At 41.6% G+C, this 18324-nt stretch overlaps 1 protein-coding gene across 6 annotated transcripts in view; it reads right to left on the bottom strand.

Annotated features, from left to right (window-relative positions):
• The window catches only part of npas1 (neuronal PAS domain protein 1), a 98782-nt gene that overhangs the window by 23989 nt on the left and 56469 nt on the right, over positions 1-18324 (bottom strand). For all 6 annotated transcript variants that reach the window (XM_077540240.1, XM_077540241.1, XM_077540242.1 and 3 more), the window contains 2 exons: positions 15420-15587; positions 12060-12298 (listed from right to left, as the gene is read on the bottom strand). In XM_077540240.1, the coding sequence (XP_077396366.1) occupies positions 12060-12298; positions 15420-15514 (334 nt within the window). In that variant the 5' untranslated portion in view covers positions 15515-15587. The remainder of the gene's footprint in view (positions 1-12059; positions 12299-15419; positions 15588-18324) is intronic.

The following is an 18324-nucleotide window of genomic DNA, read 5'->3' as shown; positions in this document are numbered from 1 at the left end:
TTGAAAATCATAACAAGGAGAAGGGCTAGGGAGCTGAATGTGTTAACATAAATAAATAAATAAATAAATAAATAAATACATTAATTAATTAATTCATTAATTAATTAAAAAGACATAAATGAAGCACAGTGCACTATGAAAACAAAGAAAATTTTTATTCTTAATTTCCACCAGTATGAACACCTTGCAGGGCAGTGACATTTACACAGCCTAAAAGGCTTACATCTATTTCTGCTGAGAGTGTACATTTCTTAGTCTAATATTGTAATTGTGGGATTCATTTTTTTAACATTTTCAGAAAACAAGAAAAACAAGATATAAAAATTACACCAAAGAACAGCCGAGTTGCCTGGATGTAACCTTAGCGAATCATCATGACCTGGACATCTGAGAATCTACACATCTCTTGAAAAAACTATTTTTAGCAAGCACATTTGCATGTTTTATTGATTTAGTGACAGTATTGTAAAAATAACTTGGAGCTATTAGGCCAACAAATTACGCTTAGGGCTCTGTATTCGTGGCCAATTCGAATGGCGCAAGGCACAGTCAAAAATCTGCACAGGGGCAGGCTTGATTAAGTATTGGTATTTTCGTGCAGCTTTGTAAGCCGGTGCAATGTGGCACATTCAAAAAAGGATGTTTGGCACACTCAAAATCTGTCTGCCTGCACCTCAATCAAATTCACCACAATCGCGTTACTCCACCTGCGCCAACACTTAGATGTGGTTCCAGCAGGTGTAAATGTCTACTATTACTACTACTAATTAAGCATAACTACGCTTCCTATGAAAACAATGCCCTTAATCTTAACTTAAGACCTAAACAATTTCCCACCTAACAATCTTGTGGACACTTTAGCATGAAAACAGATATTAGTGTGCACCACCATGCTATTTGAAAATCAGAAAAATTGTATTGCCACAGAAGAATTGTAAACAATGTGCAAAGCAAGCGTTGGTCAGTGGAGGAGATTTATTGTCAAGGGTAATTTTTAGTTTCAAAACTGTTCGTAGTCAACTCATACGAACAAACTGTGAAAGCCAATAAGTTCACGGTAAAGAGTTCAACAACAATCATGACAATTTAGTTTTAAAGTGGGGGATGGGTGGGGCGGTTGTTTGGATCACAATGTTCTGTTCAAATTGGATTACTATGCAGCAACAGCTCCTCAAGGTGACACCGCACACCTATTCCGAACTTTGAACGTTAAAGTGCTGCCGACAGCTGAGCTGAAATGTTGACATGCAGTTGAATAGTGGGCGGAGTACAACTACCTCACAGTTGAGAGGTTTCCAATTTGGACTGTCGTTTGTGGAGTTTGCATGTTGTCAATTGTTCATTGGTGTAAGGTTGTCCATGTGTGCCCTTTGTTTGGCTGGTGACCAATCAGGGGCGTACGATGCCTCTCGTCAAAAGTAAGCTGGAACCCTAGCCCACCTTTGACCCTAATAAGGACGAGCGTCATAAAATTGTCCGTATTGTTAGGACACGTTATTTTCATTCACGTAAAATGAATAATTTGAATTATAGACGAGTGCAACACTCCAATTAAATTGATGTGAGAACAGGCTGGGTGAATATCAGTCTTGTGTGGCATCAGGGATCCCTGAAGACTCAGCACTTTTTGTCACAGTTAATTACAATGCAATATCTAAGGAATAGATAGCATAAAAAAAAAAGAATTAACTTTCTAAGGAAATTATTGCACGATAAGTCTGGTTTGTACTCAGAGGAGGAACAGAACTGCACTTTTTTTTTTTTTTTTTTTTTACATTAGCGGAGACAAAAGCAGCTTGACATTGCAGAGCATATCGAGCGTTTGAAATTACGTTTTAATATGATTTGAAGGCTCCGTGCATACTTCTGAAAACCTTGTACACATAACAGGGGAGAACGTTGTACAAACTAAATTATAATTCATCCATTCATTCATTTTCTATTGCGACTGTCTTCCAGTTGAGCCGTTCGCTATCCCAGGAAAACAGTCAGGATCTGATCTAAACATCGTTTTCTTGTGCTGTACATGTCTAATGTCCATATGGGAACGCGAGTGTCTACAAAATGACATAATTACACATACTGCCATTTTATTTACCTGATTGAAAAAGGAGTTGTTTATTTAAGGGAGACATTTATTTGTTGATGATTAATTGGGCCACTATTTCAAGGAAACTGGTGCTCTTCACAACACAAATTGAGTTTTGAATAATATGTCATCTATGTGATATGTTTAAATCCACTGAAGAAACACAAAGCAAGCGCTGAAAAAACAAAACAAACAAAAATAATTAAGTACAACAAGCTCTTGCAAACGCTTTTTCATGGCAAATCTTTGAAGTGATCACCAAATTTGATGGCATGCTCTGTCAACATTAGATGTCATAGGGAAATAAATAAATACATACATACATACATACATAAATAAATCTTTACAGTTTGCTTGTGAAGCTCATTATTGGCAAATTCTTGAGTAGGAGTTCATCAGTTTATTAAAACACAAGCCTGGGAATTCCCCCAAAACAGTCGCATCAGCCCAAGATGGCTGACCTGACTTCTGGTTGAATTAGTTGAGACTTTTTTGTGATAAATTTATATTTACGAATCATCAGTGAAGCAGGTGCTGAGGTGCTCATGTTTTTTTGTAACATTCCTGGTTACAAAAATTGCAAAAAACAAGTCCTTGTGACATAAGGGGTACAAGTGTCTACAACAAAATTAAAATAAGAACAAATATTAAGCAAAGTTGTGTTTCTGTAAGAGGTGTTCATTTGTGGAATAATTTGGTAATGACTTGAAAAGATGCAAGTCAACATGAGCTAGTAAAATTGCAGAAATGTATTTTTAAATGTAATGAAAATTGTATATGTGAGTATGAAATTCACGTACATACGCTATTGACAAATGAACATATGTGTAAGTGTAATTGTTTACACAAGCAGGATTACTCATTTTCTTTTATTATAATGTATTAATTTACTGTGTTAATAATGAAATAAGTTAAAAGATACAAAGAATAAGGGGTAAGACTACATAAGTTTTGACCGTCCTCCTACTCCCTTTGGACATGGAAACTATCACGAATGATTGCTTCTTTTTTTTAAATTTTATTTGCTACGTGTTTATGTTTATATGTTATGTTTATATGTTATAAACAAACAAGTAAACAAACAAACAAAACGATTGTGTATTCGGCCATGTTGAGGCCCCTAAGAGGTGAGTCATTAGAAAAAAACACAGCAATCCCAAATAATAGAGTGATGACTTGAGCTACACGTTTAATTCGTTCTGTGACTATCTCAGAGAACCCCAACAAAGATTTTTGGTCAGTCTTTTGTGTTTGTGCGTGCACAACGTTTAATGACAATTAAAAACTCAGTGACTGCCATTGACGGCTATTGACGTCAAATTTGCTTTTAACTGAGCTGGTGGTAAATGACTGCCAAACTGCTGATTGTTGTAAAGTGGGTTGAGTTCAGCTTAAAAGTCAAAGCAAAAAAAAATAAAAAATGCCCAAATGACTGCTTGTTGGAAGAACTCATCACTTCACACAGCCAGGTCACTTGAATCAAAAAGCAAAACACACAAACGGAAAAACAAAACATTGTGAAATAATAAAACCAAAGCTAGCATTTTAAAGCACACAACAGGATGCATGCCACTCAATCTTACAAACACGCACGCACGCACGCGCACGCGCACGCACGATGTCTGCTTGGCCACTCTTAATGCATCCCAAACACAAGCTATCAGAGCTGCTCGCTGCCAAAGTGGTGCTGTTTACCGAGGCAATTACAATACAAATAGAGTTGGAGGTGGTTAGGCAGGCGGTTGCGGGGGGGACGGGGTTATACATTGAGGAGGAGGGTGTAGAGGATGGGGGTGTGGTGTGGTGTGCAGGTTGAAGATAGGTACGAGAAACGCAGCAAGGCTAGCGAGGAAAATGAGAAAACACTAAGCAAGGCGAGAGTGATCACTTTCTTCCAAGCCGACGCGGGGCGCGAGGGGCCCTCGGTGACGTGCGAGATTAATTCACCAATCAGACGTATTTACTGTTTTCTGTTGGGGGGATGGGGGGGGGGGGTATAGGGGGGTGTTGGGGGGGGGGGGAGTATAGGGGGGTGTTGGGTAGTACACCTGCGAGTGTGTGGAGAGCGTATACGGGGAACTAATCTCACTTCGACAGGGCTGCTTTTGAACACTCCCTCCCTATCCGCGTGTGTGCATACAGACGTGTGAGCATTTGAGTGTGCGCATGACTTTAGGAATCGTCGGACATCTGCGTGTGTGCGTGCGCGTGCGTGTTTAGGTACGTGTGTCACTGCAAGGCTGAAGGAAATCAATACGCGTTATGACAGGAAAATGAAAGCGCTGCTCTGGGTTACAACTGAACACGGGGGGAGCGGAACACACACACACATGCACACGCACACACATTTATTTATATATTGGCCAGCTGCCTGCTTGTGATGTGAGTTCAGTGAATAGAAGAGGGAGGCATTCCATTAGTTATAGACGCACACACACCTCAGGAATACACGCGGCGATGATTTCTCATGCACGGAACACACGGCGGTCCATCCTGTCGAAAACGCGCACACACTCACGCACACACGCATAAATACAGAGTTGCCGGACAAAGCCACAGTGGCATTGTGAGATTGGGGTCCCCCCTGTGTGACTGTGTGAATATAAATAAGGCAAGTCCATTCAAGGCTGTGAAAGAGGGTCCGGTGCTGGGACCCTTCAGCCTAGCCAGTCAGTGAGGGGCCGGTCGGGGTGGGGGGGGGGTCTCAGTCAGTATAAGGAAGCTGCACCCATCATATCACAGCAATCTAAAAGGTCACACATAGACAGGCAGCATGCGTGCGTGTGCGTGTGTCAGATCCCAAGAGGAGCGAAGGTGATGGCGGGTGATCAGGAGTGCTGACTAGTGTCAACATGGCGGAGGAAACGCTTGATGTGACATGAGGCTGGGGAGGAAAGGGGGAGGGGGTTGGGGTGGACTTGAGCGGAGGTGGTGGGGGTCTGATGGATGAGTTTAAACTCACACTCACAAATACACAGAGGGCCATTTATTAAAGACTGCCAGGGTACAATAGGGCGGCCAGGAAACCAAAACACTGGACACGCTGTGTGTTTGTGTGTGTGTGTTTCCCCAATCGTGCGCACATGTGAAGAGAGGGTCTCACGGCAGTGTCGGTATCTCAGTCGGAGAACAAAGATCCTTCTGTGGCGCGCTTGTGTGTGAACTCCTACTTTACATGTGGCGAGAGGATTCAATTCGTTTGATGATGGCCGCATGATAAACAAATTCAATATGAAATTGCTCAATGTCAATTAATTTGTTTCCGAATCAACCGTTCTGAATAAAAAGTTTTCTTTTACTCAAGCCGAGCCATCCTTACTGCTATCATAAATAAAAAAAAAAAAAAAAAAAACTAAAATTCTGAAATTGTTCATCTGTCTGTCCAGAGCGTGACTTGCTATTTTCATGTGCCAAGATAATAAATTGGATGGATGGATGGATGGATGGATATGGATGGATTGATGGATGGACAGATGGACATGGATGGATGGATGTTGATGGATGGATGAAAGGATGGATGGATGGATGGATGAAAGGATGGATGAATGGATGGATGCATGGATGGATGAAGGGATGGATGGATGGATGGATGGATGGATGGATGGATGGATGGATGGATGGATGGACAAATGGATGGATGGATGGATGGATGGACGGACGGACAGATGGAAAATCATAATCAACATTCTAACTGAACCACTTTTATTCATACTTATTGAAACTGCTGGGTCAAAAGAAACCCAAATTGGGTGAAACAGCTAACCGAGCGCTTGGTCCAAGATAGACCAAGCGCGTATTGGGTCATTTATACCAAGCACTTTGGGGTGAGGGTTTGACCCACACGTTGGATCAAGATTTTCATCTAACAAGGGGTAAAAATTACCCATCTGGTCAGTTAAAGCCCAAAAATGGGTTACTATTGGGAAGAGGCCATACAAAATCCTTTCGTTTAGCTTAGCTTAGCTTAGCCTAGCATAACATAGTACACCAGTGTCTACGTGCTACCATCTCCGATTTTGTTATTGTAAATACACAAACTGGCCAATTCACAAATTGTTCAATGTGACACTGAAGTCACTATGAAGCCGTCCAGTTAAGTTTCCTGACGAGCTAAGACTTGAATCCAGCGCGAGCGTCGACATGTGAAGCTCGTGTGATCTTTGCTCGTCGCTCACCATCACGCTCGTGTTTGAACGGCCGGCTGGGACTTTGCTGCGAGGCTTAATTTCATTGTGGGAATAAGAAACAGCGGGACAGGGCGCCATCGCACACGTTAATTATGGTCTGACTCGCAGGTCAATTCTCCGGGTCTCCCCGGCGCTCGGCAGGGAGAAAAGACAGAAATTTCATTTTAATGATTTTCATTATACGTCTGTCTAATACATAATTTAGTCCCAGTTAAGTTCATGACTAATGGCACGCACACACACATAGGCAGGCACCTCCCCCACAGGGTCAACCTTTTTAACCCGTTGCCATGGGAACCAGATAACAGTCACTGCAGCTTCCTCCGTCCACTGTCTCCTCATCTGTCATTATCTCTCAAGTTCAACGCCGGCATCCTTTTCAAAACACGAGTCCGATCGGCCGCCAAGTTGTTTACTCGCATCCGATTGTGATGTTTCATCAGCTCCGCGCGCGCACAGATAAAGAAAGAGTGACCCTAATTGCCGCCTCCCCCTCCGGCGCAATTATCTTCTCCCTCCATCCCTCCATCCCTCTGTCTCCGCGCCGTCATTCCCTCACTCTTTTCGCGGTCGAACATAATTTGAGTGCAATTAACTTGCCTTAAAAGCCCCGGCTGCTTTTAACGCTGTGAATTAGAGGGGTGGCAGATGCAGCGGCGGTTGGGGGTGGGGGGGGGTTGAGGCGGCGGGCGACGACGACAACGGCGACGGCAAAAAGGCAGGGAGGGAGAGCGAGCGAGTGCGAGCGGAGTGAAAGTCAATGTCAGTGGCGCTCGGCGGGCGAGAGGTGTGTTTGACCTCACTAACAGAGACAGTAAAACACTTGAGGCCGGAGCCCACTTGTCATTGTTCAATACCTTGTAAAAGATGCGAGGGGGCCCTCCAGCTGCCATGTTGCACCTGTTAACCACCGAGTTGCGCCACATTGGTAATGCGAGACTTTCATGCGGCAAACATGAGCAGCTTTTGATTTGGGTACCCTTGTTACTGATGACAGATTTGCACTTGTCCTAACTAAGTGTCAATATACAAGACTGTCTCAGAAAATTAGAATATTGTGATAAAGTCCATTATTTTCGATAATGCAATTAAATAAGCAAAAATGTCATACATTCTGGATTCATTACAAATCAACTGAAATATTGCAAGCCTTTTATTGTTTTAATATTGCTGATTATGGCTTTTTTTTTTTTAAGTTGGACTGAGGAAATATTCTCATATTTTGAGATACGATATTTGAGTTTTCTTAAGCTGTAAGCCATAATCAGCAATAAAATTATAAAAGGCTTGCAATATTTCAGTTGATTTGTAATGAATCCAGAATTTATCGAATTTTTGGGGTAATTTTAAATTATGTAGGTTTCAATCCACTTATTTTATTTGAATTTTCAAGAAAAGACCTGAATGCTAAAAAAAAAAAAAAAAAAAATACATTTGAAAAAAAGGCCTAAAATTTGCAATAAAAAAATATATATAAAAGAGAAATGCAAATTTGTCACGTTTTGAGCAGAATCAACGTGTAAAAGCGACCGATGTCGCTTTTACACGTTGGCGTCACGAGTACTCGAGTACTTGAAAAAAGGCTGGTATCGGCCCAATACCGGGTACTCGCCCATCCCTATGAAGACCATTGTTGAAAGTGCCTGTTACTCAATTGTGCAACGTGACGCTATTTAGCTTTTCGGTTTTCCTAATTTTTTGGGGCATGGCTCAAATGAGGCAAAGTGATTCACCTGGGCCCCAGCATGAATTGGCCATCCTCCACTAAATACAGGCCGACAACAGTGAAAATCTGTATCTTGCTTATGCCTATTGAAATGCATGAAAAAAAAGTTATTAACCAATACATTTTTTTAAAAAACGCTAAAATGCTGATTTATCTTAGACATAATAGTCATATTTTCCAACTAAGTTGGTTCTCAAAATAACCACAAAAATAGCTAGAAAATATTCCTATATGCAATAATTGCCAGAAGAAAATGATAAAAAAAGTAGCATCAGGCTCGAAACACGTGTTAGACAATATTATGCAAATGATGTCTCCAAAGAGTGATGCTATAAAATGGGAAAATCAATCATTGTCAACACGTAGACGAAAGCATGTTAACAGAATAGAAGCCGAGTTGAGCAATACAAATATTGCTGGAATTATAATTAAAAGTAAGAATTTCAATTTGAGAAGGTGAGCTCTTCTATTGGGTCTCCTTCGATGGTGCAGGTGCACTTCCTGCGGCGGGTGGATATGTTTAAATTAAGGCAACAGTTGCAAGGCAACTTAACAAGTGTACACGTATAATAAGGCTTTAGTCCTTGGATGAGCTGATAATAGAGACAAATCAAGACATATGCTGAATAAGAATGAACACTTTCCTTTTCATTTGTTTCCTTCCTAACTTCTTTCCTTCCTTCCGTCGCTCACTTCCTTCCCTCTATTGCACCCCCCCCTCCCACCCGCCCTCTTTCTGCGCTGCTCTCTCAATCTCGCTCCTTCTCTCCCTCTGTGAAGGTCATGCAATTGATTTTGCTCTGTCTATTCATTTTTCAAGACTGGCTTTGAAACGTGGGAAGCAGACAAAAGCCACAGCGGCCCCTCCCCTCTCTTCCTTCCTTCCTTCCTTCCTTCCTTCCTTCCTTCCTTCCTTATGCCAATCCTAAAAAGAGGGAATGTGGTGGAATGCTATACGCCCCCCCCCCCCCCAACCCCCCGGCCTCTCCCTCTCTCTTTGCACCTTTCTTCTTTCTTCATTCGTCCCTTCCCCTCATCGTTCTTCTCCTCCATTCACCGGCGCTCCGGCCACATTCCGCTTACAGAATTAAAGTCATGCATCACACTTAAAAACTCAGCCAATGCATTGTGGGTAGACATGTTCAAGCTGATGTCCAAATTAGCGTTGCATTTTCAAATCGGGCTACCAGTGGGATTGTGTGAACTTCATCGGATTGTGTCGCTGTATCATGTTGTCATTAAGTATAATGAGAAAACTAAAATTCTTTTGTAGATAGATAAGATCTAAAACCATTAGCATAAAAGTTTATTCCAATACTGGAAAAATAAAGTATAAATAAATAAAAATCAATGATTGAAATTCCATTCCTGATGGTAATTTTCAATGATTTAAATCTTGCAACTGAAGCCAAGATTGCTTCAATATTGAGTCAACGTGTGAGCTTTCATCTCAGATTAGTGAGTGGTCTCTTATTGGCTAGCGTCCCCGTGCTGCCCCGCCCCCTTGTCTGCACACTGACTTAACACAAACAAATGCTTAATTGTATTTACCAGCGTGGCCACCTGCTACCTACCATCTATAGGCACAAACCAGAAAAAAAGAAAAAGAAAAAGAAAAAGTCATTTTTGCATCACTCTAACCAGCCTGAATACGGGCTTCTCACGAGGATTTAGTATAGTCAAAACAAAGTCATGTGTTGTATAGGAATTGTTTTCCAAATTTAGTAGAAAGTAGTACAAAGATTGCAGCGTTGGGTATATACTACAATGCACGGTATGACGAGTTGTCTTCATTCAAAAGTCATTGGTTATTTAAGAATGTCTTAATTGCAAAACATGACACTAATTATGTTACTTCCACACACAAAACAACAAAAGGATTGTAATATTTAACAGATTAATACACTGATGACATTTAACAAGACAATGATGACAAAACAACAAAGCAACCGCATTTTAATAAGCCAAGATGCCATTTAACTTGTGTACTTTTCCCACAAACAACAAAAACAAAGAAGGTGCTTTATCATTCTGTCTATCAAATGTCTTCCCATGAAAAAATCTAATTGGCAGTCATCATGTATCACACATGTAGTCACCATCGTGACTAAATGGTATCCAAGCAAACATGGTGAGGCGACAGGGAGTTGTTATGCTGCACACAAATGGAGTAAGTTGCCAACAGAAGTGAGGTTAGCCGCAAGTGTAAATGCTTTAAATGTTGCCCTGCCTAAATATAAATTTATGGTATTTTACTGAAATTTTAACCATGACACAGAAAGTCTGCTAGCTTACTGCTAACACATAACACCTTATATAGGCTAATGAAACTAGCATCAATGTTATAATCCATTAACCAATATATATTTGAACACAAACACAGACTCTTACTTAAGGTCACTTTGGGCTGTGCAGATTTTGTAATTGATTTAAGTGTGTTACTTATGCACCTCAAACCATTAAATGAGGAGGGCGTTCACAGTCAAATCTTGTCTAAACCGTATTCTCCAAAAAGCTTAATGGCCTTTTTTTTTTTTTTTTTAATAGATAGTTTTAATTTCATTTAGACTTTTTTTTTTATTTTTTTTTTTTATTTCAGTTAGCATTAGTTTTTGGATACATTTTGTTAGTTCTTATTACTTCAGATTTTTTCAAAAAGCTTACAGTACAGTCTTCCCTCGCTATAACGCGGTTCACTTTTCGCGGTCTCGCTGTATCGCGGATTTTTTTTAAGTGCAATTTTGCATATTTTTTTTACAGTAATATGCCCATTTTATAAAATTTATGAAGGTTTGAACATTGTCAATGTTTGAACAAGAGAGAAATGTGAGAACATGTAAATGCCTCAATGAGAAAAGTGTATAAATTGTGCGGTCGGGGATTTTAGAGCCTTAAAACATTTATAAGAGTTGTAAAACATAAAGCTAACTACTTCGCGGATTTCATTTATTGCGGGTATTTTTTTGGAACCTAACCCCAGCGGAAAACGAGGGAACACTGTAGTTTCATTTTTATTAGTTTTAGCACTGTTTTCTCGCTCTCTCTCTCTCTTTTTTTTTTTTTTTTTTTTACAATATAATTATGGAGTATTTGATGAGTGCAAAATAAAGACAAGGTTCATGGAATGGAATCATGTGTATATAATTTAATTTCTTCATTGTCTAAAGGGAAAGTCGTAAAATACTTGAACATTTGAAGTCACTATTGTGAATAGTTTGGTTTTGACAGTGAAGAAAGAGCAAATAAATGCAACGCGGACATGAAGGCAGTCTTGCCTCCAAGTGTCCTTTCCCGGGCCGGCCGATCAATCCTTTGAGCCTCGAGAGCCCCTTTAACACAGCCATTGTATTGACACAAGCATCCATACCCGACCAAACTTATTACACTATTAAAGCCATTATGTCGTATCTGGAACACGCATTGCTCTTATTGTGGTCGGATCACGCACACACGTACACGTGCGCGCACACACACACAGCAACAAACATGCATGCAATTAGCATCACATTTTTCTTTTCATTTTTTTTGTTTTTTCCAAATTAGACAAGAAAAAGGCATAATCACACACACAGACACGCACGCAAACACGCACCTCTAATTGTGTTGTATCTGCGTGGTTTCCCCTCAGTAATACTCGCAATTAGACAGGCTGTGTAATTACACTGTCCTTGTTATACAGTTAATTCCTGTAATTACAAAACGCGCCAATAGTTTCCCCTTTCTTTGTGTGCCGCGCCGCACGCAGACAGATAGGAGGCCGCCTATGGAAAGTCTTTGTGTGATTAAAATGCATATGCACGCGCGTGTTTTGCTGCTTTGCGAATGAGCGAACGCGTGTCTGTGTGTGCCCAAATGCAAAACGCTATTAATGATGTAGGCTAATAGACGAGTGAAAATGATCCCGGACCAAATAGATTTCTTTCTGTTGGCGGGGAAGAACAGATGCTTTGTCACTCTCATCATTTACATGTGGCTGGCCACAACATTAGGTACACATCCAAGTCAGAATCTAAGTCAAGAATCTAACCAAGCCAAAAATCAGAAAAGTGTTGCTCACCCTTGCTGCAGTTGCTGTCTCCCTCCAGCAGGGGGCTCCAGGGCGGGTCCCCCTGACTGGCGAAGGCGCGCATGTGCAGGTAGCTGATGGTCAGCCGGATGACGGAGGCCTTGTCCAGCTGGCTGGTGATGGCGCCGGGCAGGGGCAGCATCTTGGCCAGCTCGAAGAACTCAAAGTTCTCCTTCCCGCGTCTCGACCGGGCCGCATTGCGCGACTTCTCTTTGCGCAGGTTCTGCAGGCTGCACCGGGGGGAAGGGAGGGAAATGGAAGATCAAAACACGTGTGGCTGATCAGAGGATAGAAAAAGTCTACACACCCTGTTCAAATCATGGAAACTTTTTCCACCGTTAACGCGACAAAATATTTATGAAAAAAAAATTGTAAAGGGAAGTCAAAATAAACAATGTGGTTGCAAAAGTGTGCACACCCTCATTTATAACTCACAACTTACTAAAATGCGTTGCCATTACTTATCCAAATTAAAAGTTTTTTATTTTTATTTTTATTTATTTGTTCATGTTAGTCTTGTGTCACATTAATGGTGGAAAAAGTTTTGAAATAATCAAACTTGGTCTCATTTTTTAAGGATCTCAAAAACCTGCCATTTGAACAGCAGTGTGTAGACTTTTTATCCACTGTCTGTTTTTTGGTTTTATTTTGTTTTTTAAACCTGTACAATCTGACCTAAAAACTGGTACAAAATTTGGAGAGATTAAAAAAAAATGCAAAACTGGCTTCTCCCCAGCATTTTACATGGGTATTAGTGATGGTGTGAGATAAAATGTTAATGTTAAGGAAAGCGGCAAGTCACTGGTAAAAGTGGCACATATCAAAGTAAGGTTCATATTGTACTTGTATGAGTCAGTCAAGTTGGAAGCTGACCTACATTTACAAGAAAAGTACAGTAGGTCTAAAACTGGACACCATTTTAGTGCTGAGCAGATTGTGGGAGATCTTGGTTTACCAAGTGCTAAAGTATTGACTAGAAGTTCTGCTTTTTCTTTGGCTTTCTCTAAATGTGTCTGTTTTATGCAGTGACTTGCATGACTGCTAAGAATGTGGACATTTTACTTAAAAAAAAAAAACTTTTGTGAACAAATGTCACGCAAAAGCCTTCCTGAACTTGAAGCGTTTTAGTGGCTAACTTAATAACAGCCATAATGTTGGTAAATACTTGGATAAGAAAACAATATTAAGACATGAATACAAAATAAAATGAAATTAGGAAGTGCAGCAGTAACAAGAGTGTTGTTTCTGTTGCAGTATGAACACTGTTTGAAAGCGCTATATAAATAAAGATGACTTGACTCGACTTATTCCAAACTCACGGTACACTGCGCAACTCAGCTGAACGCAAGTGAAATTTACCCTTGCAGTCATAATAACCAACTAACTGCAGCGGAAAAACTGCGACCCCTTACATTCTCAATTGGAAACGTTTTGAAGCATGGCTTACTTATGTATAACGATTTGTTGAGCCACAAACAACATGGCCGATTGCAAATAGCGGATTGCTCTGGCTGCTGTGGTTATATTCCAATAATACAAGGAGAATAAACAGACAAGATACTTTTGGCAGTTTGCAATGATCGCCCCATTCAGAGACTCTCCACGCGTCGATTTTTAGCCACACGTACTGAAATTATAAGTATAGTCAAGTCTTATTAAATAAAAGACCATTTTAAACATATCTCAAAGGGGAGTAACAAAAAAATATATATTTTTGATTTAAAAAATGTGAATGCACCAAATCGAATCACTCCATTTTAAAAAATATCGAGATATGTATCAAATCCTCTTTTAAGGGAGAGATACTTCTTTGAAGGAACCGATACATTTACAGACCTGACAACTTCATTCATATGTATGTAAAACAACGACAAGAAAGTCATTTCATATTGACACTCAAACTGAGCTATACCATATTGAATCGAATGGCAATCCCACTGAATCAAACCGAATCGAATCGATCCACCTTCCTTGAATAGTATTGCACCCCGTGTATTGAATCATATTTTATTGGAGAGATGAACAACCCTATAGTATCTCAACCAGAATACCATAATTAGACTAATTTAGGGAGTTGACTTCCCCTTTAAAGTTATATTGACAGCTGACACCGATTCATTAGTTTGTGCACCAATCCACTTACATCTTTTAAATGAAAACCAATTTTGTTACACCCCTCATATAAATACACACTGCCTTGATATGGCTTTGCAACGACTGGTTGGCTCTCACGGCATACCCGTAAACCCAAATGTTGTAGAACCAGCTGCAGACGCCTTACAGATGAAAACACCAAACGCAGAAAAACACGTGTTCTGACCACCTGTGGAGCCGCTCGCTCTCCGGATAAACGAGAGACGAGCCTCCGCGTCAAACCGAAAGCTCGTCTGGCAAATACGTGGAATGGTAATGGCCCCGCCGCAATTCAAGTGAAACAATCGGTATTGTGACCCATCTCCAGCAGATTGGCCTGGTAATTACAGACAAACTCGCTTCTTCTGTCTACCACAGCACAGTCCTAATAATGCCATTTGCTTTCAAATCCATACGCTCGCACACACATATATATCCCTCACTTTCCCCTCCCACTCTGGCTCTCTCTCATCTGGTCCCGGGCTTGTGAGCCGGGGCCTTGATTGAGGGATCAATAGGAGAAGGAGGGGCGCAGTGACAGAAAGGGTGAGGGGGGGTGTTGGAGGGGCCGGGCTCAGGTAGCCTGTCTCTCTGATTGGGTATTGACTCTCCTCAATGGGGCCTGAGCGCTGGAATTATGTTGTCACCGCCACTTCACAATTTGTGTCGCCGCTGTGCCCATGTGTGCGTGTGCGGTGAGCTTTCGTCCCTCCCTGGTGTTGATTCTTATCCCCCTGAAAATGTGTGCGTGCTGCACATTGTGTTTGTTTGTACCTGGATAAAGTGACAGTGGTTGCATTTCTCCTTGCTATTGTCTAATATGTATAAATAGTGTGTATGTGTGTCAGCCCCATCTCATTATTATACAGCCACGACCCCAGCCACAGAGAACAATCAATACACACACATTGATTCTGCTTAGTTTTTATATCCGCCCGTAACTGACTGCCCATTAATAATTCCAGCCAAATTTACTTAATCTCTCGCAAAAGGGATGCAGATTGGCGGCACGGGTGCGATTGACAGGTGAGCAACAATACGCGTTGGATTTCGAAAGCACTCTCTTGTCTTCCCTGGATTGGGTTGCATCGATACAGTTTGTTTTCCGCGTGTCAACGTGCGCATTTCACCTTGCGCAGATGAATTCAGAGACATGCGCCGAGGATTAAATGGTATCATCCGGGGTGTGTGCGTGTTTGTGTGTGTGTGTTTTCTCACCAGGGCAGGGTAGGAGGCTTGGCCAGAAGTCCTTGCAGGAAATCCCACTCCACGCTCACGCACTTCCCCTCACTGACAAACGGCATGGTGGCCATCCTTCTCCCAATCTGGCGCCCACGCCGCTCTTAACGAAGGCTCTGATTGGCGGGCGATCGGACAGACTCAGACCTGGATGTGACGAAAAGGGGAAGGAAAAGATGCTTATTCATATTCGGTTATAAAGCATTTTGAGATAGAGACTGTTGGCTTAAGATAAGGCGTCAAGGGGTCCAAGTCAGCAGGATGGGATGTTCAACAGCCACTGAGATCAAACACCAGAACTTCTGTTTTCGTTTCATTGAAATTCAAGAAATTTAGTGCCATCCAGGCCTTGACTTGCTCCAGACAGGACAAACGTGGCCTCACTCAGGACATAAATTGGACAGTCATCCGCATACCATGTTTTCATAAGATTAAAACCGAGGACGGAAGATATAATGAAAACAGCAGAGGGCTGAGAATTGAACCCTGTGGAACACCATATGAGAGTGGGGAGGTTAACACTGGTCTATGAATATAAAACAAACAAATGAACAACAGTAAGTCTGGTGTTCTGATACCATATGACCACATAATTGCTTTGGGGCAGAAACCTCATATGTCCAAATATTGAATATTTTTCCAGTTGCGCAAATTGATGCTAATGCTCATTCTTAATGTGATCTGTTACTTTATTTTGTGCAAATTATTAAATAATCTAAAGTGTTGAAAATAGCTTGAGGGACATTCTACTAACTCTCTTGGACAAGTTAAATATAACTCCACCTTTTCTTGACATTGGCAGCCTTGTGACATTATGTTGTCTTCAGACTGAAAGTCTGTATGTTTTTTTTTTTTTTTTTCCAAGACAAAAACTAGCGAAAATGCATTAGATACATTTCAATAGGGTGCCCTACGATTGGCTGGCAACCAGTTCAGGGTGTACCCTGCCTACTGCCCATAGCCAGCTGGGTTGGCTCCAGCAGCCCCGCGACCCTTGTGAGGAGCAAGCGGTTCAGATAATGGATGGATGGACATTTCAATAGGCCTGTCTTACATCTTGAGTGTCGATTAATTTCTGCCTATTAGACCACGTAGGCAAGTCTAGTCTAACGATGTGTTTGTTGTTTGGTAACTCAAGCAAGATGTCATTTCCTGAATGGTTTTGGAGATGCAAGGATTCTGCCAGATAGTGACAAATTAATTCCTCGTTGGCTATGTGTAACCTTGAAATGACATTTGTCTGTATTGTTGTAAAGTGAGGCCCCCTGTAAATAAAAAAACAACAACACTTTTTCTATCTGAAAAAAGTTGGATTTCAGACAAAGCTTTTCATCAAGCAATAAATGTCCATCTGTTGCCAGCAACGTCAGCTTTAAAAAACAAAACAAAACAGTGAGCCTCACTGAAGTCACAATCAAACCCGCCCCTCCTCAAACATCTTCAAAGATGAAACCCATTTTCTCCCACCTTCTGCACACCTCCTACATCCCAAGTCACCGTCTCCATCCCCCTGTGCTGTGTTGACATTTAAAGGGCTCACGCGGCCCCGAGCGCCTCGGAGTCATGCCCTTGGGCCTGTGATGCCCTCTCCTCTCGCTTTCTCACTCTACACTCTGACTGGCGGCCAAGCTGGATTAGCTCAATACAGTAAGAGGAGCTATGCGAGACTGACAGTCATTGGAGCTGCACCAGCCGACGTTGGAATATATACATGACAAGCTCTTGGACCACGTTCAAATACAGCAGAGTCAAATGGATTGGTTGTTGAACAGGGATGTTGGGTCATTGGCTCACTTCCAAATGCTCGTCTGACATCCCCGCGTCTCCTTCGATCATTTCAATCCATACATAGATCCAAAACGCGTGTACAGTATCTTTGCAGGCACAACATTACACTCAGCTGAATGTTGAAGTCCATTTCCACTAAGAAGTACAGGTTAATGGTGATAAAGAATATATATATATATTAAAATTGTAAGCCTATTGTTGTGATTCCAACCACATACTGTAGGTAGCATACCTAAGGGGTGGAGCTAGACTGCTCTATGCTGATTGGTTGGCAGGAAATCAACGGCAATCAAAGCAAAGAGCAATATCTGAGACAATAGAGTGGAATCCGATGTACAATTGGATGACAGCCAGTCCGGGGTTTGCCCTGCTGCTCACATAAAGGCCAGATGGGATAGGATGCCGATCACCTGCGACCCCAGTGAGGATAAGCACGAGAGGAGATGGATGGATGGACGGACGGACGGACGGAGGACAGCTAGATAGATGGACGGACGGACGGACGGATGGGCTACACTACTACTGCCAGCTCATTGCTGGGCAATAATTTTCACATCGACTTCCAAAAACAAGACTTCATAATGGCTGAATCTTTGTATCATTGACTTGTGTAACTAATAAAAGGGAGTCCTTGGTTTACAAATCGAGTTCCATACCTACGGTGGTGATAAGTTGTAGTGTGCCATAGTCTACCACAGGGGCGGGCGTCGAGGGCCGAAGTCCTGCAGGTTTTGGAGGTTTACCTCTTCCAACACAAGCTGATTCGAATCAACAGGATCGTTATCAGGCTTATGCAGAGCTTGGTATATCAGCTGTGTTGGAGAAGGGAAACACACAAAACCTGCATGACTCTGGCCCTCGAGGACTGAGAGTGTCCAGCCCTGGTCTACCACTAGTGCAGTAGTGAAGTTATTATAAAACTTCTCAGCCATAAATATAAACCAAGCACACCAAAAACACTAAGTCCAGTGGTAACGGAGCTTGCGTTCTTGTGCTGCGTAATGACGTATTCTTACGTCTCTGCACGAACTGTTTGTGACTCGGAAACCTCGTTGAACAAATAAATCGTAAACAAACAAACCACTCTACAGACAAA

Source organism: Festucalex cinctus, chromosome 13 (assembly GCF_051991245.1).
Source record: "Festucalex cinctus isolate MCC-2025b chromosome 13, RoL_Fcin_1.0, whole genome shotgun sequence".
In the NCBI taxonomy this organism is placed as follows: Eukaryota; Metazoa; Chordata; class Actinopteri; order Syngnathiformes; family Syngnathidae; genus Festucalex; species Festucalex cinctus.
The sequence above is the reverse complement of the archived record's forward strand: the minus strand, read 5'-3'. Positions and strand labels throughout refer to the sequence as shown.